At 37.4% G+C, this 23,258-nt stretch overlaps 1 protein-coding gene across 1 annotated transcript in view; it reads left to right on the forward strand.

The window, feature by feature from the left end:
* Positions 1–1,477: 1,477 nt before the first annotated feature.
* MTMR7 (myotubularin related protein 7) overlaps positions 1,478–23,258 on the forward strand; it is a 102,689-nt gene continuing 80,908 nt past the window's right edge. Inside the window, exon 1 of the mRNA XM_044387546.3 lies at positions 1,478–1,559. Within this exon, the coding sequence (XP_044243481.1) occupies positions 1,536–1,559 (24 nt within the window). The 5' untranslated portion in view covers positions 1,478–1,535. The remainder of the gene's footprint in view (positions 1,560–23,258) is intronic.

The raw sequence follows: 23,258 nt of genomic DNA on the forward strand, positions 1-23,258 counted from the left end.
GCTAATATGAAGGTCAGTTGTATGCAAAAATTACTCACCAAGTAAACTCTTGATTTGTCCACCAGTAGAGGGATAGAAGAGCCCTGAAATCACATAATTCCAAGATTATTATCCCATTCAGAATGCAAACCCCAAATCGAATATAGAATTCCTAGTACTTATGGAACTTGGAGGTGGAAGGTCCCTTTAAGATCATTTAGGCAGATGACTTTCATTTTACAAATGAGGAAACTGAGGCCAATGAGTTGGGATTGGAGTGTTCCTGACTCTATTCCTGGTGTTCTTTCGTAAGGCAGAAATTATACCCTGGGTCAATTTTGTCAAATGCAAACATCAGTTTATCGGTTTATCATTCTCGTTCTAAGTGTCTCCCAGGGCGGTAGGAGGTTGAAATGCTACAAGATAGGTGAAAAATATCTGGAAATTTTAAAATAAATGTAACACTCTATTGATTAACCATTTATTTGGAAAGCTGCCATGTGCCTACCATGCATTGAACAACAAGAGCTAAAAAACAGAATCTCTACAGTTAAAGAATTTACAATCCAATTGGAAAGAGAGATGAATAAGAGCTAGGGAAAAAACTGAATGGCCATTATTCCAAGAACTATGTTGAGTCCTGTGAAATTTTAGTTATAGTGGAAGGTTGTGCACTTAGGGTTGTAAAAAAAAAAAAAAAAAGGCTGGGGTGGGGGTTAGTGGTGGCATTTCTTCTCTGGCTTTTCCCCGATAGCTTAATGCAAGCAATAGCAACAACTACTCTTAATACAAGTGGAAAAATGATACCTTATAATGGATGTTTTGTATCTTTACCTTCTAGTTCAGTTAGAGCTAAGTGAAGGCGGCAAATGAGCAGCCAACACGGTGCCAAGAGAAGGCATCTTTTCCAACAGTTAAGTGGCAGGTTGGTGTGAGATTTCTGACTTCATAGAACACCTCCTAAGGATCTAACACTGTTGCTATTATTTCCACCCTTATCCCAAATGCTACGCCAGATGCTCACGTGCTCAAACATACAGACAGAGCCCACTAGGCCGTCCGGATCTGGAGTGCAAGTGGCAGCCTTTTTCCTGCCCCACCCTGAAGTCCTACCTATGCTGGGACGCTCTGAAGGAAGCCGATCAATGGGCGGTGCGGAGCTGCGCGTACTCCCCAGCAATCCTCCAAGAGGCCACGCCCGACACAAGGCCCCCATTGTGTCTCGGGGAACAGTAGCCTCACAGTATTACGCTGGCTGCCCCTCTTAAAAAGCAGCCAGCGGCTCTTGGTGACCCCAACTAAGACTGGGCCGGGCTGCCGCACGCAGGGAAGGTGGCAGGAGCGCGGAGGCACGCGCGCTCTAGGGCCGCGCTGGCGCCCCGGGCCCACACGCCGGCCTCGCGCGGGCGCCGCCGCACCTGAAGGCGGAGCCAAGCCCTGTGGCCCGCCCGCTCCCGGGCGCGAAGCCCCCTCCCCGCGCCCCTCCCACCGCGCTGCAGACGCGCGCAGGTGCGTGAGGCCGCGGCCGCCCAGGACCTTGCAGAAGTGGGCCCACCATGGAGCACATCCGCACGCCCAAGGTTGGTGGCACGCGTGCGGGCGGAAGAGGGAGAGCAGGAGCTGGAGGAGGGATGCTGAGCGGGCGGGAGGCCCGGCTTCCCTGCGGGGGCTGGCGGGGCCGGCACGGCGAGCGAGGGAGGAGGAGGCAGCGCTCGAGCATCTCTGGGTTCGCTGCGAGGCTGGTCTTTCTCTTGCTGCCTCACAGGCCTAGCTCTGGCTGTTGCTGGATCTAACCTCTTGTCCTTGAGAGTGCGCATTGGACATGAGGGTGAACGGGAGGGAACTCCAGTTGTCCGTTGAGTAATAGGGCTGCTGATAAGCTGATAAACGCTCCCTTCTAGTCTGGCACCAGGTTGCTGCCGCTACTTCCCCCTCCCCAGCCCTCCGCCAATTTTCTGTTGGCTGCTCTGAGCAGTTGAAAGAGAAACAAGCCTTCCTGATGACAGGTGCAAGGGAAGGAGTTACGTGCAGGTGAATTAAAGGCGTTCCGGAAGCTTGTTGACTCTAAGGGTTCAGACCTACAGGGCTCGCCCTTCAGCTACCCCATCCTCAGGCTATCAGCTGCAATGGACCTTACACAGACGGGATGATCGATATTTGCTGGGGTGAATGTTATTATCAGTCCTTCCATCTTCTTGCCTTTTCCCCCAATTTTCGTTCATTGAGGAGGGTGCAGCTTACAGATTCATTCTCTGTTGTGTTTGAAAACAGCACCAGCTTTTGCCGCTCAACAAAAGCGCCTGGTCCCTGGTCATTCCAGAAAAATTACACTGGAATCGTTGACGGCTGCACCAAACTCTCCCACTCATAGTTGCACTAGTAATATAATTTAGAGTGAAAACGATGATCAACATTCCTGTCTGATAAAAACCCTAAACTAGTGAAAGAATATATTTCAAGCCAGTTGGCTATCTCGCCTTGCAACCACCACAGCTCCTTGTGTTTCCAGGACGATCTCACGTTCAAAATCTAGGCCCTTGATAAAGTCAAAGCTGGGTCTGTGTGGTCACAATTTAGGCGGCCCCAGGAATCCCACTCATTTCATGCAAGGAGGGAGGGGTGGGCAACGCTTTGTTATAAGTCCAGTAAGAAGAATTCATTCCTAAATTTTGGAATGGTTCCTAAGTACCTCTTTGTAGAAGCAGCTTTACAATGATCTCATGTCAGGGGAAGAATAAATCTTTTAGTTTGTTAGATAGTGTCAGTTCCAAAAGTAAATTTAAATTGTATTGATTTTGCACTATGGAATTAAATTGTTGCTTTACTATTGGGAAATTGTAAACATAGAAGAAAGTGGCATAAACCACAAGGTAGGTGGCTCAAAGCTTTCAGGATTTAAGTGGTGCTAAATAATTTATTTCAGAATGACAGATTTAACTCATGGACTCCCTTTGTCCTTGCCAAGGGCATCTTTTCTTTGTCATGATGAAGGGGGCCCTTTATAAAAATGATACCTGATGTGAATGTCAACAACAGGAGTGATAGAGTGACATGGCACCATAGAATATGAATTTGGGGAGTAAAGGCCTTTTCTAATCTATGTTCAAACTCTGTACAAAGCCATGTGTGTAAACCTGAGCAGCAGACAATATTCTACTTATTCTCATAATTGGTTTTCATGAACACCCTCTAAGCAGTGTAGTACCTCAAATCAGAAATCTCCTTCTATCAGGAAATGGCAAAAAATGGAGAATCATCTGAAATGTTATTGGATTGAGGGTCATTAACATTTAGGATAACGCAGGTGGAAAAAATTAAATACAGAGATTGGGTGGATCAGATTCATTTATTCATTCATTTCATTTCACAAGCCTTTGAGAACCTTTCATGTGTGAGCATCAGGGAACCCTTGTCTGGAAGGGGAGGCAGTTTTAAGTCTGGACAGAGATATATACAAGAGACAGTGGGCAGAGGAGAGGATGGATGAGAATGAGCTCAACCGTAAAGGGTGAGGGAAGTCTTCTTAAGGAAGAGTGGAGTCTTGGGGCGCCTGAGTGGCTCAGTCATTAAGCGTTTGCCTTAGGCTCCGGGCGTGATCCCAGCGTTCTGGGATCGAGCCCCACATTGGGCTCCTCCTCTGGGAGCCTGCTTCTTCCTCTCCCACTCCCCCTGCTTGTGTTCCTTCTCTCACTGGCTGTCTCTCTCTCTCTCTGTCAAATAAATAAATAAAATCTTAAAAAAAAAAAAAAAAGAGTGGAGTCTTAACATGGAAGGAGTCAAGGAGGACCAGGAGCACTTGAAACAGCTGTCATGCAATTGTGTCAATATGATGTATTGTAAGATACCATTACAACCTCAAAGAAGCTGAAACCTTATGAGTGATAAAGATGGAAATGATGAAATGATAGCTTGAGGCTACCTCTTTTCATTTTGCATTTTAAGTGCAAAACTAATTTTCACAGTATAAATGAAAATTAGAACACAGCTACTTACAGAGTACGTGTTGCAAAGTGTATCGTTAGTGATGGTCGTATTCATCTTTATTATTTGCTTCCAGTATGCTCTGGGGGAGCTGGATTGGTAGTTGGCTTTAGATTTCATGATTCATGTCTTGGGCTATAAGGATATAAGGATATTCACAAATTTTGTTTTTCTGACCCACTGTGGGTTTGAAGTGATATATGCCATGTAGATAGCAGGTTTTTAAGAGGAAAAGAAATGCATGCATGTATGGGTGTATAATGTAGAGTTGCTTTGCTACTACAATGAAAGTCATTCATTTACTCTTTATAAGCTGCGTGATATCCATCACAGCCTTTGTGTTCTGCTTCAGTCTCTGGAGTGCAATTTAAGGAGACAGATGCACATGAATAATCTGGAATACTTTGCACATATTTCTTTCTGTGTGTGTGTGTGCGTGTTTAACTGAAGCCTTTAACAGAGCATATGTTAAGCAGGGTGTTTCTCTCCCAGAATGGTTCCTTTATAGAAAAATGATGTTCCAAGGACAAGCTAGTTTGCAGTTGGGTCAAAGTGAGGACACCACGCATTACCTGTACTCATCACAGTAATCTGAGTTTTTGCTTCACTGTCTGGATTTATTTTTATTTATTTATTTATTTTTATTTTTTAACCACTCTAAAAGCTTGCTAGTAAGAAAATACCCTGCAAGAAGCTTAGGGATAATTTGGATTCAGTTATATGAAAAGGCTTCAGGACTCCTGGACATACCTTGAAGTGTTTTGTAGGATTTGGTTTGGTATTGGACTGAAGCTAGTGTGTCTAGGATTCTGGCTAAGTAATGTCTACTTTTTATGCTTTGAGCTTTCTGGAAGAAATTTACATCAGTAAATTTTAGTTGTAAAATAGAGTATGTGATGACCTACCAAATTGAAAAACTGACCTTGAAAATGTCTTCTCTTTCCACCTCATCCCCTTGTCTGAGTCATTACTGGAATAGTCTACTAACTGGTAGCTGTCCTCTTCGCTCTTCTCTAACCCCTTCTCCACAAAGGGAGCCTGGTGACGCTTTTATGGCACAAGTTGATCATGTGACTTGCCTGCTGAATTTCTTAGGTGACTTCCCTTTGTTTTTGTTTTTTTAAGATTTATGTATTTATTTTAGAGAGGTAGTGAGAGGGTGTGAGCACAGGGGTAGGGGGCAGAGGGAGAGGAAGAGAGAGAATCTCAAGCAAACTCTGTGCTGAGCTCGGAGCCCGACACAGGGCTCAATCTCATGGCCCTGAGATCATGACTTGAGCCGAAATCAGGAGTCAGACCCTTAATCGACTGAGCCAACTTCCCTTTGTACTCAGTGTATAAAGTGAGAATGCTCAGAGTGACCCGTAAGTCCTTGTGTAGGCTGACCCCTCTTCGCTTCCCTGCCTCATTCTGCGACAATCGTTCTGTTATTCACTATCCCCTGGTCACAACTAGCCTTTGTCAGTTTCTCAAATATGAGTTCTTTTCCACTTCAGGACTTCTGCACTGCTGTTCCATCTGGGGGATACTCTTATTCTCACTCTTCACCTGGCTAAAACTCATCTCTCTAGTTGTAGACCAGATAGAATATCCTCAGAGTGGTTATTGCCCAGTTTCTCCTGAGTCAGGCTTGCCCGTTACAGTGTATCACCAAATGTAGTTTTTCACCTTATGCCCCTTGTTACAAGTTGTAGATTTGTTTAAGTGATTGTTTAATGTCAGGCTCCCCTGCTAGACTCAGAGCCCTGTGAAGGTGAGGATCATGTCTTGTTCACCCCTAACACAATTCCCGGCACCAATTAAGCATATAGCAAATAAATTAATAATGGAATAATAGAAGGAGTGGGTGATTCTTGGTTTCACTATTTGCTTTAGTGATCCACGCCTTGTGCGCTGTACCCATGACTAGGGACAGTATTGTGAATCCTCTAATAGATTGTGTTGAGTACTTGTAGATGTCAGTATTTATCTTACATATATATAAGGATATGTGTTTTGTGAATATATGTAGTTTAAATGAGAATCTAAATACCATGAAATTCACCATTTCAGTCATTTTATACAATTCAGTGTTTGTTAGCGCATTTACGATGTTGTGCAACCATCACCAGTTTCTAATTCAGAGCATTTCATCACCCCCAAAAGAAGCCCAGTGCCTGTTAGTAGTCAATCCTTATCCCCTCATGCCAACCATTAATTTACTTTTGGTCTCTGTTAGATTTGCCTATTCTGGACATTTCATATCATAATCTAAGATATGGCCTCTTGTGACTTCTTTCATTTAGCATGATTTTTTCTAGGTTCATCCAGCTCGTAGCATGTAATGATACCTCATTCCCTTTCTGCAGGCTAATATTCCACTATGTGGACATACCACATGCTGTTTATCCATTCGTCATTTAATGGGCTTTGAGATGTTCCCACTTTTTGGTTATTATGAATAGTGCTGCTATGAACACTCCTATGCTTGTTTTTGTGTGTGTGTGAAAATAAGTTTTTTTAAAAATTGGAGTATAGTTGACTCACAATGTTACCTTAATTTCAGGTGTACAACTTAGTGATTTGACAAGTTTATACTTTATGCTGTGCTCACCACAAGTGTAGCTGCCATCTGTCCCATTACATGGCTATTACACTTCATTGACTGTATTCCTTATGCTCTTTTATTCCCACGATTTACTCATTCCATAGCTGGAGGCCTGTATCTCCCTCACCCCTTCACTCATTTTGCCCAATCCCCCACCCCCTGAAAATAAGTTTTTAATTCTCTTAGGTGTATCCCTAGAAGTGGAATTACTGGGTCATATAATGATTCTATGTTACTTTTTTGAGGAAATTATGACATGTATTTTATAACTAAAACCTTACTCTTCATGTGTTTCCAACAATATAGAATGACTTGTACAGTATACAAAACCTAAATACTTTGGAAACAGTTGTTTAGATGGTGTGAATAGATAGGTTTACATCAAAAGGGAATATGGAATTTAATTGTTAAACACTTCAACAATTCCTTAGAAAACCAACCCAGTGAGCATTAAGTTATATTTCTATCATTCCAAATTCAATTCTAATTTGTGACAGTGGCCCTTTTTACATAGTCATAGTGTGCTTTTTCTCTCATACTGAGCATTTGGCCCACTGTTAGTTTGTATGTATATTTTATATTCAGAATTCACTCACCTATTTATTGTTTTAATAGTGCATATTTTTCATGTGACTATAGTTTGTATAACCTGTCTCTACTCTTAGGGATTTGGATTTTGAGCCCCTATGAAAATCCCTCGTATAATTTTCTTAGTATATATTGCTCAGTGTAGAAAGCCTTAGAGTAGGAACAATCTTATTAGGGTATTACACGGTATCTTTCAGTATTCGAAAGATTCTCATATGGCCCAGTATTTGGACAAATTCTTTATAGTCTCAGCAGAAAGAAAGGATAGAGATGGCAGAAAAGGTCTTGCTGGATATAGAGAAGTTGTTTCCCACAATTATATCTGTTTGTATAAAAGACACTAGTTTATCTTTTAAAGGAATAGAGGCATCTGAACAATTGGTTTTTGGCAGTGAAGATATAGAGGTATTGCAGGCATCTGAGAAGACAATGATTAGAATCATTTTTTTTTTTTAAATTGAAGTGTAGTTGACATACAGGATTATCAGTTTCAGGAGTATAACATAGTGATTCAACATTTACATAATTATGAAATCACCATGATAAGTGTGGTCACCATCTGTCACCCTACATGGTTACAATATTATTGCCTGTTCCCTATGCTGCACTTTACATCCCTGTGACTTATTTATTTTATAACTGAAAGTTTATACCTCTTAATCTCCTTCACCTACTTTGCCCATCCACCACTCCTCCCCTCTGGCAACTACTCAGTTGTCCTCTGTACTTATGAGTATGTTTGAGTATGTTTCTACTTTGTTTTGTTTGGTTTTTTAGATTCCACATATAAGTGAAATCATATGGTGTTTGTCTTTCTCTGTCTGACTTACTTCATTTAGCATAATATCATACCTCTAGGTCCATCCATGTAGTTGCAAATGGCAAGACTTAACTCTTTTTTATGACGGAATGATATTCCATTTCATAAATATGCCATATAGTCTTTATCCATTCATCTGTTGAGGACTCTCAGGTTGCTTCCATATCTTGGTCATTGTAAATAATGCTGCAATATACATCTATCTTTTTGAATTAGCATTTTTGTTTCCGTTGGGTTAATACCCAGTAGTGGAATGGCTGGATCATATGATAATTCTATTTTTAATTTTTTGAGGATCCTCCATACTATTTTCCATAGTGGCTGCATCAATTTTCATTCCCACCAATAGTGCGTGAGGGTTTCCTTTTCTCTACACCCTTGCCAACATTTGTTATTTCTTATCTTTTTGATACTAGCTATTCTGACAGATGTGGGGTGATATCTCATTGTGGTGTTGATTTTCCTTTCCCTGATGATTAGTGATGTAGAGCAACTTTTCCTGTGTCTCTTGGCCACCTGTATGTCTTTTTGGAAAATGTCTGTTCAGGTCCTCTGCCCATTTTTAAAAGGGATTGTTGCGGGGTTTTTTAGAGTCAGATTGTATGAGTTCTTTATATGTTTTGTAAATTAGTTCCTTATCAGATGTATCATTAGCATATATCTTCTTTCATCTAGTAGGTTGTCTTTTTATTTTGTTGATGGTTTCCTTTGTTGTGAAAAAAAGCTTTTCAGTTTGATGTAGTGCTATTTGTTTATTTTTGCTTTTGTTGCCCTTGTCTGTGAAGATAGATCCAAAAAAATATTGCTAAAATTGGATCGGTGTCATTGAGATTACTGCCTACGTTATGTTTTATGAACTTTATGTATATATAAGTCTTTAATCCATATCAAGTTTATTTTAGTATATGATGTAAGAAAGCGGTCCAGTTTCATTCTTTACATGTAGGTGTCCGGTTCCCCAGCACCATTAATTAAAGAGACTGTCTTTCCCCCATTGTGTATTCCTGCCTCCTTTGTTTTAGATTAATTGACCACATAAATGTGGGTTTATTTCTGGGCTCTTGTTCTGTTTCATTGATCTATGTGTCTGTTTTAGTGCCAGTAACATACTGTTTTGAGGACTCTAGGTTTGTAGTATAGTTTGAAATCTGGGAGCTTGATACCTTCAGTTCTGTTCTTTCTCAAGATTGCTCTGGCCATTTGGGATCTTTTGTCGTTTCATACAAATTTTAGGTTTATTTATTCTAGTTCTATGAAATATGCCATTGTTTTTTTGATAGGGATTGCATTGAATCTGTAGATTGCTTTAGGTAGTATGAACATTTTAACAATATTGGTTCTTCCAATCCATGAGCACAGTATATCTTTCCATTTATTTGTGTTGTCTTAATTTCTTTCATCCATGCCTTCTAGCTTTCAGAGTATGTCTTTAACCTCCTTCGTCACATTTATTTCTAGGTATTTCATTCTTTTTTGATGGAATTGTAAATGGGATTGTTTTCTTAATTATTCTTTCTGATACTTTATTAGTGTATAGATTTGTTAGCAACAAATTTCTGGGTATTAATTTTGTATCCTGCAACCTTACTGAATTTGTTTATTCTAATAGTTTTTTTGTGGGGTTTTTAGAGTTTTCTGTATCATTTTGTTGGCAAATAGTGACAGTTTTACTTCTTCCTTACCAACTTGGATACCTCATTTCTTTTGCTTATCTGATTACTAGGTCTAGGATTTTCAGTACTATGTTGGATAAAAGTGGTGAGAGTGAGCATCTTTGTCTTGTTCCTGATCTTAGAAGGAAAGCTTTCAGCTTTTTACTGTAGAGTGGGTTTGTTGCATATGATGTTTATTATGCTGGGGTATGTTCCCTCTATACTCACTTTGTTGAGAGTTTTTATCATTTTGTTAATGTAGTGTACACATTGATTGATTTGCACATATTGAACCAACCTTTCAAAAGCCCACTTGACTGTTCTGTATGATCCTTTTAATGTAGTGTTGAATTTGGTTTGGTAATATTTTGTTGAGGACTTTGGTGTTTGGGTTCATCAGGGATATTGGCCTGTAATTTTATTTTTTTTTGTAGTATTTTTGTCTGGTTTTGCTATCAGGGTAATGCTGGCCTCATAGAATGAATTGGAAGTGTTTCTTCCTCTTCTATTTTTTGGGGACTAGTTTGAGAAGTACAGATATTAACGCTCCTTTAATATTTGGTAGAATTGACCTGTAAATCCATCTGGATTTTTGTTTATTGGGAGTTTCTTGATAACCTACTCAATTTTTTTTTTTTTTTTAAGATTTTATTTATTTATGTGACAGAGAGACAGCCAGCGAGAGAGGGAACACAGCAGGGGGAGTGGGAGAGGAAGAAGCAGGCTCATAGCGGAAGAGCCTGATGTGGGACTCGATCCCGGATCGCCAGGATCACGCCCTGAGCCGAAGGCAGACGCTTTAACGACTGCGCTACCCAGGCGCCCCCACCTACTCAATTTTATTCTAATACTTGGTCTGTTCAGATTTTCTGTTTCTTCCTAGTTCAGTTTGGAAGATTATGTGTTTCTAGGAATTTATCCGTTTCTTCTAGGTTTATTCATTTTTTTCTAGGTCCAGTTTGTTGGCATATATTTGTTCATAGTAGTCTCTTATAATCCTTTGTATTCTGTGGTGTCAGCTGTACCCTCTCCTCTTTCATTTCTGATTTTATTTATTTGGGCCCTCTCTGTATTATTCTTATTGAGTCTGGCTAAAGGTCTTTCAATTTTGTTATCTTTGGACAGAACCAGCTCTTAGTTTTGTTGAACTTTTATATTGTTTTTAAAATCTATATTTCATTTATTTCCCTTCTTATTTTTATTACTTACTTCCTTCTACTAACTTTGGACTTTGTTTGTTCTTTTTATAGTCCATTGGGTGGAAGTTAGGTTGCTTATTTGCGATTTTCCTTCTTTTTTAAGGTAGGCCTATATTAATTAATGTAAAATTCCCTTTTAGAAATGCTTTTGCTACATCCCATAGAATTTGGACCATTGTTTTTCCATTCTCATTTGTCTCAAGGTATTTTTGGATTTCCTCTTTGATCTTTGTTGACCCATTGGTTGTTTAGTAGCATGTTGTTTAACCTCTATATACTTGTGGGTTTTTTCCTAGTTTTTTTTTTATTATAATTAATTTCTTATTTCATATCGTTGTGGTTGGAAAAAATGCTTGATTTGAGTCTTCTTAAATTTATTGAGACTTTTTTTGCGGCCTAACATGTGATCCATTCTGGAGACTGTTACATGTGCTCCTGAAAGGCATCTTCTTCTGTGTTTGAATGGCATGTTTTTTATTTATCTATTAATCCATTTTGTCTGATGTACCATTTAAGGACTCTGTTTCCTTATTGATTTTTCTCTTTGGATGATCTATCCATTGATGTATATGGGGTGTGAAAGTCTGCAATATTATTGTATTGCTATCAGTTTCTCCCTTGATGTCTGTTAGTATTTGCTTTTTATATTTAGGTGGTCTCATGTTGGGTGCATAGATATTTACAATTGTTATATCCTCTTGTTGGAGTGATCTCTTTATCATTTTGGAATGACCTTCTTTGTCTTTTGTTACAGTCTTTGTTTTAAGGTCTGTTTTGTCTGATATAAGTATTGCTACCCCAGGTTTCTTTTCATCACATTTGGATAGAATATCTTTTTCCATCTGTTCACTTTCAGTCTGTGTGTCTTTAGGTCTGAAGTGATTCTCTTGGAGGCAGCAAATGGGTCTTGTTTTTTTTATCCAGTCAGCCAGACTGTGTCTTTTGATTGGAGCATTTGGCCCATTTACATTTAAAATAAGTATTGATGGGTATGTATTTATTGCCTTTTTTTAAAAACTATTTTCTGATGGGTTTTATAGTTCTTCTCTGTTCTAGAATCATGTTTGAGCTTCCTCTAAGCCAAGTGCCTGGGTACTCCAAGTTTCATAGTTCTCATGCGCAGAACTCACTGTGTCTCTTTGGCAGTCCATAGTGACCATGGACAGCTCTAATCATTAAGAGGTTTTCTTCATATTTAGTAAAAATATGTTTCACTTTAGTTTTTAGCAGTTAGGTCTAGCTCTGTTCATTGGGATATTGCCCAGTACATCAGGCCTACTTCTAGGAAATGGCCCTTTAAGTATTTCATTTGATGCTGCCATCCCCCTAACGCTTCCCTCCTACCTAAGTAGTTAGCTTAGTGCCACTTATTCCAGCAACCAACTAGTGGCTTCGTTTAAGTCCCTTTACCATCCTAGCTACTTTACTCAGTGAGTTACAAAAATATGATTACTTCAGGTTTTGTTGAAGTGGGAGAGAGTATAATTTAATAACTATTTTTAAATTGTGTGTACCACAGAGCCACATCTCAGTGCCCTTTTTGTGAGCTCACTGTGGAGGAGACCCCTTAAGTTAGCTCCACACGTTGTGCTGTGAAGTCAAGACTGCCCTGCCTTTTCCTTGAATGATAGCGTCTTACCCTCATCTTTGTTGAATACAGTCTCATTGGATTTGGCTTATTGCTTAATCCCTTCTTCTGTCTTTTGATCCTGGTACATTTCTGCTGCCTCTCCCGGTTTGTACCATTGGCATTTTAACAAGCTCACCCCCTGTTACCTCATCCACAATTTCATCCAAGAAAGAAACTAGATTAGGTGGATGTGACTTCCTAGTAACCAAAACTGCTTTGCCCCCATCTCCAAGGATCTCAATCCTGATAGCAGATTAACTTGTTCTTTCAGTTTGGTGCTATCTACCATTTGAGAAACTTGTTCTTCATCACCTCTCCAAAGAGCTTATTGAAGGAAAAAATGAAGTTGTCTGTGATGATGACTGAGTGAATCCACAATGGTTCTGCTGATTGATGGTTTCCTTTTCTAGGTTCATACAAAATTCCATTAAAGAAGCAATTTTAGAATCTTGCTTTGAATTAATGTCAAACTTACCAACTTAAAATTACAAAATTCCATGTCCCCCATTTGAAAATAGTGATTTGATTCTCAAGTGTTCTCTGTGATTGAGAGAGATCAATAGACTCATGAAAAGATTCTTTTTCTGTGTCATTCACCACCAGTATATTATTAGCATTAAATGTTATCTCTTCTTTCGATTTTATTTAACAAATAATAATTTTCAGGTTATAGAAGTGTTATTTTTGAATCTATATTAGAATTGATATAGAAATTAGCCACTGTTAATATTTGAATATGTTTCCTTCTGCCATTTTTTTTCTTTGCATGAATGCTCAGCCTTTGTATTTGTTTGTTTAGAAATTACGGGTCACCCAGTTCAATTTTGTAGTATGCTTCCTTTAACTTTACCATATTGTGGTCTTTGAAAACAGGCTTTTAGAGGACTATGTGATGTTTTATAATATAGAAATATCGTTATCACATTAACCATTTCCCCATAAGACTATTACAATAATGTCATGATAAAAATCTTGTTTATTAGTTATTATCTGCATATGTGATTACTCCCTTAGGATAGAATCCTAGATGGAATTACCGTGTCACAGAAGGTGAACAATTGATATATATTGCCAAATGACTTTACAAAAACATTATATCAATTTTTAGAAACCAGGTATAGTGTCCTTCTCACTGTGCCATTGCTTTATTATTTAAAAAATATTTGCTATTGGGTATTATATAAGACTGATGAATCACAGACCTCTACCTCTGAAACCAATAATACATTATATGTTGTTAATTAAAAAAAAATAAAGGCAAAGAAAGCCTAAAAATAAATAAATTAATTAATTAAAAATTTTGCTAACTTAAAGAAGGGGAATGGCACTTCATTCTTTCATTGTATTTTTTTTTTTTACTAGTGATGTTGAAATTTTTTCAAACATGTTTTTTGACATTTTGTTATTTTTCTGTATTATCTACTTATATCTTTTTCCATTTTAATAATTGAAGATTTTATTATGTGGGTGATATATATATACATATGTAAATATATATAAATACATATACATATGTAAATATATATTTAAATATATATGTGTATATATTTAATAACAACCTTACCCAGAATTCACATACTATAAAATTAATTCTTTCAAAGTATATAATTCTGTCCTTTTTTGTATATTCACCAACACAATTATCTAATTCCAGAACATGTCATCACTCCAGAAAGAAAGCCATACTTAGCAGTGATCACTCCCATTTCTCCCTCCTGCTTACCCGTCAAGCACTAATGCACTTTCTGTCTCTCTGTATTTGCGTTTTCTGGACATTTCGTATAAATTGAGTCATGCAACATGTGGCTTGCGTTTTTCACTTAGCAAAATGTTTTCAGGGTTCATCCAAATTGTAGCATATATCAGTACTTCATTACTTTCTATCCATTCTATGGATATACTAGATTTTGTTTATCCATTCATCAATTGATGGATATTTGTCTTGTTTCCATTATTGGGCTATTGTGAATAATGCTCCTATGAACTTTTGCATACCAGTTTTCGTGTGGGCATATGGTTTTCTTTCTCCTAGGTGGAATCTCACTTCTCTAAGAGTGAAATTGTTGAATCCTATGGAACCCTAGGTTTCACATTTTGAGGAACTGCCCAACTTTTCTGAAGTGGTTGTACCGTTTCAAAGTTCTACCAACAATGTATGAGGGTTCTAGTTTTTCCATATCCTTGTCAGCATATGTTACTGTCTTTTTTCTTTTATTCATCTTAGTGGGTATGAAGTGGTATTTATCATGGTTTTGATTTGCATCTCCTTGATGACAAATTTATGTTGTGCATCTTTTCATGCACTTGGTGACCATTGGTTTTATCTTCTTTGGAGAACCATCTGTTCAAATCCTTCGATCATTTTTAAATTGCATTATTTGTCTTTTTATGTATTTACTTATTTAGTTGCAAAAAAAGTTCTTTTTATATTCTGGATACAGGTCCCTAACTAGATATATGACTTGCAAATGTCTCCTCAAAAGATTTTTAATTCTGATGAAGTCTAACATATACATTTTTTTCTTTTATCACTTGTACCTTAGGTGTCAGTCATATCTATGTATATTTTTGAAATGCCTTTTTTTTCTGTTTATAAAAGTATATCGCAGAAAATTTAGTTCAAAAGAGTAAAAAGAAAATAAAAATCGTGAGTATCTCAACACCCAGGAAAGTGCTGTTAACTCTGTATAGATTATCAGCCCTTTCTTTACATATAAATAGAAAAGTAATATAAAAAATTAAGTTCATTTTCTTTGTGTGTGTATATAATTTTAGGGAATGAGAACTGTTTTTTTTACATGTCAATATATTATCACTGTTTTTCTCAGTTTAGTAAACATTCTTCTGAAACGTGATCATAACTATAGCATCTCACATTGGATACATCATAAAATTATCTCGTGTTGGGAGGAGATTCTCTGTGGCTTTTAAATGTTTCTGCACTTTTGCTCTGAACTACCTTCTCAAGGATGATTTTATTGCAAATAGCCTTGGAAGATACAAATAGTTTCTCCCTCAGGGGCAAAGGGAAAATTTGTTTGCGGGTCCAAGATAATAAACATGTTTTCCTTGGAGGCAGATGTTGGTTAGGGTTGCTGGCATACCTCCTATGAGGCTGACTTTTCTTAAACTCTAAGCTCTGAGTTTGTTCATCTGTGACACAGATCTGCTCTATGTGCAGCCATCATCCGGGCTGCTCCATCTTGCCCCTAAGACTTGGAGTTAGGGTGGGGGCATGGGGAGCTGATGGAAATGAGGCTTATGCTTCTAGGTGTGCAATGAGTAATAAAGTCCTTTGTTTCTGACCCAGAAGTCTAATGTTTTCTGTCAGCATCCATGAAACTGTGGGAGGTTAACTTATATGTTACAAGTAGGTTAACATCTCAGGCACTTCATAGTTTTTGACAATTCATCTCCTAGTATTGAATACTTAATTTGTCTTCATTTTTGTTCCTATAATAAAGAACTGTGATAAACATCAGTGTATTTAAATTTTTGTGCAAGCCCTGCTGCGTCAGATTAAATTTCTAAAGTATATTGTCAGGTTCTTTTTCTATAGATTTTTATTTATTTATTTTTAATTTTTATTATTGAAGTATGATTGACATACAATGTTATATTAGTTTCATGTGTACAACATAGTGATTTAACAATTCTATACATTATTCAATGCTCACCATTATAAGTCACTATCTGTCACCATACATGTTAGTACGGTATTATTGATTGTATTCCGTATGCTGCACTTTTCATCCCGGTAATTTATTCATTTTATAACTGGAAGTTTATAATTCTTAATCCTCTTCACCTGTTTTGCCTATCCCTCCACTCCCTCATCTATTGCAACCACCACTTTGTTCTCTGTATTTGAGTCCGTTTCTATTCTTTTGTTTATTTCTTTTGTTTTTTAGATTCCACATGTAAGTGAAATCTTATGGTATTTGTATTTGTGTCTGACTTATTTCATTTAGCATAATACGTCCTAGGTCCATTCATGTCATTTTAAATCGTAAGATTTCATTCTTCTTTATGACTGAGTAATATTCCATCGTGTGTGTGTGTGTGTGTGTGTGTGTGTATGCACACCACATCTCCTTTCTCCATTTATCTATTGCCGGATACTTGGGTTGCTTCCATATCTTACCCATTGTAAATAACGCTGCAGTGAACATAGGGATGCATACATCTCTTCAAATTAGTGTATTCATTTTCTTTGGGTAAATACCCAAGAGTGGAATTATCAGATCATATGATATTTCTGTTTTTAATTTCTTGAGAAACTTTCATACTATTATCCACTGAGGTTACACTAATTTACATTCCTACCAACAGTGTACAAGAGTTCGTTTTTCTCATTCTTATCAACACTTGTTATTTCTTATCTTTTTGATGCTAGCTTTTCTGACTGGTGTGAAGTGATATTTCATTGTGGTGTTGATTTGCATTTCTCTGCTGATGAATGATGCTGAGAATCTTCTTGTTTGTCAGTTTGCTATCTGTATGTCTTCTTTAGAAAAATGTCAATTAAGGTTCTTTGCCCATTTTTAAGTCAGATAATTTGCTTTATTGGTGTTGAGTTGTGTAATTTCTTTATGTAATTTGGATATTAACTTTTTATTGGACATATTATTTGCAAATATATTCTATTCAGTAGGTTGCCTTTTTGTTTTGTTAATGGATTCCTTTATTGGGCAGATGCTTTTTACTTTGGAATGGTCCCAGTAGTTTATTTTTGCTTTTGTTTTACTTGCCTGACAAGACATACCCATATATCCATAAATATGTTGGTAAGGCCGATGTCTAAGAGATTACTGCCTATGTTATCTTATTGTAGTTTTATGGTTTCAGGTCTCACGCTTACCTCTTTAATCCATTTTGAGTTTATTTTTGAGTACGGTGTAGGAAAGTGGTCCAGTTTCCCTAGCACTATTTATTGGAGAGACTCTTTTCCCCATCGTGTGTTCTTGTCTCCTTTGTCATAGATTAACTGACCATATAAGAATGGGTTTATTTCTTTTTTTTATAATAACTTTTTATTATATTAGTCACCATACAGTATATCCTTAGTTTTTGATGTAATGTTCCATGATTCATTATTTGCGTATAACACCCAGTGCACCATGCAATATGTGCCCTCCTTAATACCCGTCACCGGCCTATCCCAGTCCCCCAAACCCCCCCCCCCCCCGAAGCCCTCAGTTTGTTTCCCAGAGTCCATAGTCTCTCATGGTTCATATATATTTTATAAAGACCTCAAATCTTTTTGAAAGTAATCTGATGAAATAAATTCAGTCAATAGATATACACTCGGGAAAATTTTCTCATAACACCTATGTTTGTATGTTTGATCATAGTCCCCTCTGGATTCCATTGTTTTTAAGAACTATTTAATGTTGAGTAGTCTATTATATATCATGTACATAAATAATATATTTACTTTCAATAGTTTAATCTTTCTTCTTTACTGACTTCACCAATAACCCATCAACATGGACTATAAACAAATACATTTCTTATCATGAGAGGTGTGTAATATTTAAAGGTATGCTGGATGATTCTTTTGTAATATGCGAGATCCTGCTTTGCTTCATTTTCTTTGGTTCATATATTTACCTCTGTTTTCAACAAACAAGTACATTTATAACTTATAAAACAACAAAAAAGCAGCTCAATTAAAAAATGAGTGAAGGTCTTGAATATACATTTCTCCAAAGAAGATAGACAAATGACCAACAAGCACATGAAAAGATGCCTAACATCACTAGCTGTTAGGGAAATGCACATCAAAACCATGATGAGATACTTCATACCCATGAGGATGGCCATTGTAAAAGTAATGAAAATAGCAAGTGTTGGCAAGGTTGTGGAGAAATTGGAACCTTTGGACATTGTTGGCGGGAATGCAAAATGGCGCAGCTGCTGTGCAAAACAGGTTGGCGGTTCCTCAAAAAGTTAAGCATAGAGTTATTGTATCACCCATCAATTCCACTTTTAGCTACACACCTAAAAGAATTAAAAATGGGAAAACAGATATTTGTATGCCCATGTTCATCACTGCATTATTCACAATAGCCAAAGGGTGGAGACGATCCACGTGTTCCGTGAGAGAAGAATGGGTGAACAAACTGTGGTGTATACATAGAGTGGAATATTATTCAGCCATAAAAAGAATGAAGTTCTGATACATAGTACAGAATGGATGAACTCTTAAGACATTTTGCTGAGTGAAAGAAGGCAGACAAAAAAAAGGACAAATATTGCATAATTTCACTTATATGAGGCATCTAGAATGAAAAAATTCTTAGAGACGGAAGTAGAATAAAAGTTATCAGGGGCTGGGGGTAAGGGAAGTGAGAATTACTGCTTAATAGTTATAGTTTCAGGAGATGAAAACATATGGAAATGGTTATATACTAAGAATGTACTTAATACCACTGAATGGCACACTTAAAAAGTGGTTAAAATGGTAGATTTTATATTGTATGTATTTTGACACAATAAAGAAAAAAGCCAGCAAATACATTGCTTGGCACATACCATATGCTCAATAAGTTTTTATTAACTGAGTGGATTTGTTGAAGGAAGGAAGGAAAGAAGGATGGAAGGGAAGGAAGGAATTCCTGCTATCCTTAATTGGGCAAATGTACATCAACTATTAGCCTGATAGTGGGAGACAGTGTGGCTCTGAAGCCAGGTGCCCACAGTTTAAATTCTGATTCTGCCACTTACTTATGGATACATCTTTTTTTTTTTTTTACTTTTGGCATAATTTTAAAGATGAGAAATAATTTGCATACTATAAAATTCACTCTTTTAAAATGTGCAGTTCATTGCGTTTTGTTGCCTTTTGTGGAATCATCATTACTAGCTAATTTCACAACATTTTCACCACCCACAAGAGGAACTTCATACCTGTTAGCAGCCAGTCCCCACGTATCTCTGCCCACACTCCTGGCAACCCCAAATCTACTTTCTATCTCTATATGTTTACCTGTTCTGGATGTTCTGTATAAATGGAGTATGTGGTCCATTGTGACTGGCTTTGGTCACTTCATTTGCAAGTTTCATCTATATCGTAGCATATATTAGTACTACATTCCTTTTTGGAGCTGGATAATATTCTGTTGTATGGGTACACCCAACACCCATATTTGTTTATGCATTCATCAGTTGATAGATACTGGGTTGTTTCCACATTTTGTTTTTTTTGTGAATAAAGCTACTATGAACACTTATGTACAAGTCTTTTTGTGTGAACATATGTTTTCAGTTCTCTTGAGTATATACCCAGGATTGAAATATTGGGGTCATATGGTAACTATTATGTTTAACCTTTTGAGAAACTAAAATTGTTTTCCAAAGCGGCTGCCCCATTTTATAGGCCCAACAGCAATGTATGAGGGTTCTGATTTCTCTATATTCTGGCCAACACTTGTTATTGTCTGTCTTTCTGATTTTAACTATCCTAATGGGTACGAAGTGATACCTCATTGTGATGCGTTTTCATTTCCCTGATGGTAAGTGATGTTGAACACCTTTTTATGTGCGTATGGGCTATTTGTATATCTTCTTTGGAGAAATATCTATTCAAACACTTTGCTTATTTTTTAAGCACGTTTTCGTTTTTTTAAAGCGGTTTTAAGTTCACAGCAGTATTGAGCAAAAAGTATAGAGATGTCCCATATACCTCCTGCCCTGATACATACGTGTTTTTCCCCATTATCAACATCTGCATCAGAGTGGTACATTTGTTACTAATGATGAATCCATGCTGACACATCATTAGCACCGAGTCCATAGTTTACATTAGGGTTCATTCTTGCTGTTGTACATTTTATGGGTTTGAACACATTTATAATGACATATATCCATCATTATAGTATCATATAGAATGGTTTCATTGCCCTAAAAATCCTATGTGTTCCACCTGTTCATCCCTCTTTCTCCTCCCTGTCCCCACCTCGGAACCTCTGGCAACTACTGATCTTTTTAGTGTCTCCAGAGTTTTGCCTCTTTCCAGAGTATCATATAGTTGGAATCCTATGTTATGTAGGTTTTTCAGATCGGCTTCTTTCACTTTGTAATACACATTCAGGTTTTCTCCATATCTTTTCATTGTTTGATAGCTCATTTCTTTTTAATGCTAAATACTATTCCTTTGTCTGGATGTACCACATTAATCCATTCACCTACTGAAGGACATCTTAGTTGCTCCCCAGTTTTGGTAATTGTGAATAAAGCTGCTGTAAGCATCCTGTAACATGTTTTTGTAGGGACATGAGTTTTCAGCTCCTTTGGGTAAATACCAAAGAGTGCATTGCTGGATTGTATGGCAAGATGATGTTTCGTTTTGTAAGAATCACCAAACTGTTTTCCAAAGTGGCTGTACCAATTTACAGTCCCATCAGCAACGAATGAGAGTTTCTGCAGCTCCACATCCTCATCAGCTCTTGGTGTTGTCAGAGTTTTGGATTTTGGTCATTCTGATCTCATTGCTGTTTTAATTTGCAATTCCCTGATGATATATGAGGACCATCTTTCCATGTGCTTATTTGCCATCAGTGTGCCTTTGGTGAGGTGTCTGTTAAAGTCTTTGGCCCTTTTTTTAACCAGGTTGTTTTGTTTGTTTTTGTTTTTGTTTTTTAATGAGAAATGTCTTTTGCAAATATTTTCTCCCAATCTGTGGCTTTGCTTTTCACTTTCTTGGCAGTGTCTTTCACAAAGAAGTTTTTAATTTTAATTAAGTCTAGCTTATCAGTTCTTTTTAAATAGATAATGCCTTTGGTGTTGTATTTAAAAAGTCATTTCCAAATCTTAGATCATTGAGATTTTCTTCTATGTTATGATCCAAGCCTTTTGTTTATTTTAAATTGATTATCTTTTTATTGTTGAGTTGTAAGTCTTTATATATTCTGGATTCTAGACCTTTATACATTCTAGATACCAGATCCTAGTTAGATACATGAGTTGCAAATGTTTGCTTCTGTTCTGTGGGTTGTTTTCCTCACTTTCTTATTCTTTGAAGCTCAAACAAATCTAATTTTGATGAATAGAAGTTTGTCTATTTTTCTTTGGTTGTTTGTACTTTAAGTGCCTTATCTAAGAAACCATTGCCAAATCCAAGGTTACAAAGATTTACACTGTTCAGGTCTTTGATCCATTTTGAATTAATTTGGTGTGAATTAGAGGTCTAAATTCATTGTTTTCATGTGGAATTGCAGTTGTCCCAGCACCACTTATCAAAAAGCCTTTTCTTTCTTTTTTTTTTTTTTTAAAGATTTTATTTATTTATGTGACAGAGAGACAGCCAGTGAGAGAGGGAACACAGCAGGGGAGAGGGAGAGGGAGAAGCAGGCTCCCAGCCGAGGAGCCTGATGTGGGACTTGATCCCGAAACGCCAGGATCACGCCCAGAGCCGAAGGCAGACGCTTAACAACTGCGCTACCCAGGCGCCCCCAAAAAGCCTTTTCTTAATTGTCTTGGCACCCTTGTGGAAAATCAGTTCACTAGCGAGTTGATTTGGCATAGACCATAGATGCCTGGGTTTCTTACTGGACTCTCAGCTGTATTCCTCTGATCTTCATGTCCATCCTTACCTTGTACATACAGTCTTGATTATTGTAGTAGATATGTGATTTTGATGAGTCACCTGAGGTCTCTCTGAGCCTTGATGTCCTCATCTGTAACTAGTTAGGAGACCCAACCGGAGAATACATTTAAAGCACATAATAACTTGGCATTAAGCACATTATAGCTGCTTTTGTTATTTTTGTTATCATCTTTATTGCACAAAGAGGTGGCCACAGGTTTGTATGCTGAAAGAACTTCTATGAAATTTGATCAGAGAAAACATTTTGTTAATCCAAACATTTTATTTGACTTACTCATTCACTTCCCCGCTATACAATGGGTGACATTGTTTCCTCTGAAGGCACTCTACAAAGACTGCCTTCCCATAACCCTACTCTACCCCATACCCATACTTGAGAGCATATTTTTTTATAAAAACATTAATTTATCAAACATGGATGAAAGTGGATCAGCATGAATTTTGGGAAAGGTGTCCATTTTTGTTTAGGAAGCCTTTGCGGTGGCCGGTGTTCCTCAAAAAAGCCTCAGCGACATCACCCGGGATTGCTGAGGGAGATGGGTTGGAGTGCATGTGTGCAGAGAGACACACTTTGATTTTTTTGTGGATGAAAGTAACATGGTAACATTAAAGTTTTCAAAAGGGATATAATGGAGGCATTATATACCTTAAAACTTTGGAAACCTTGTGAGGAATGACAGACATGAAACTGTAACGTTGTATATGTGTCTGCTTTATTTAGCTCTTAGTAGATTTCAGTATTTGTCCTTGAACTGTCATCATTAACTGATTCTATTTGGTTATCACTTCTGTCCTATCCCCACCAGAAAAACAGTGTCTGGAATGTTTGTTTTCACAGAGCAGATGTACATATATTTTCTCATCCTTATTTAAAGCTTATTTTTATTGGCTTTTCTATTCTGAACAGGACAAGCTGTGAAATATGCATGAAATTAAACCATTTGACCAAACACTCAGGATTCCATGACTTTGTCCTGTGTGATGGTTCAGTTTTGTATTCTTATGTTGCACTCAGAATGAGTTCAAGCAGCTCATTTTGTACCGTATTTCTTAGGCCAGGAACAGTCTAAACTTTTTTTTTAGTGCCCTTTCCCCTGGTGGACAGCTAAGTTGAAGCCTTTGGGAGTAAAAGTACTTCCCAGGACATAAACCCAACCCTTCCTCCCACAGCCATTTAAAATAGTTTAAAAATAACCCCCACTTAAAGTTTTG

This window comes from Ursus arctos, unplaced genomic scaffold (assembly GCF_023065955.2).
Source record: "Ursus arctos isolate Adak ecotype North America unplaced genomic scaffold, UrsArc2.0 scaffold_27, whole genome shotgun sequence".
NCBI classification, from domain to species: Eukaryota; Metazoa; Chordata; class Mammalia; order Carnivora; family Ursidae; genus Ursus; species Ursus arctos.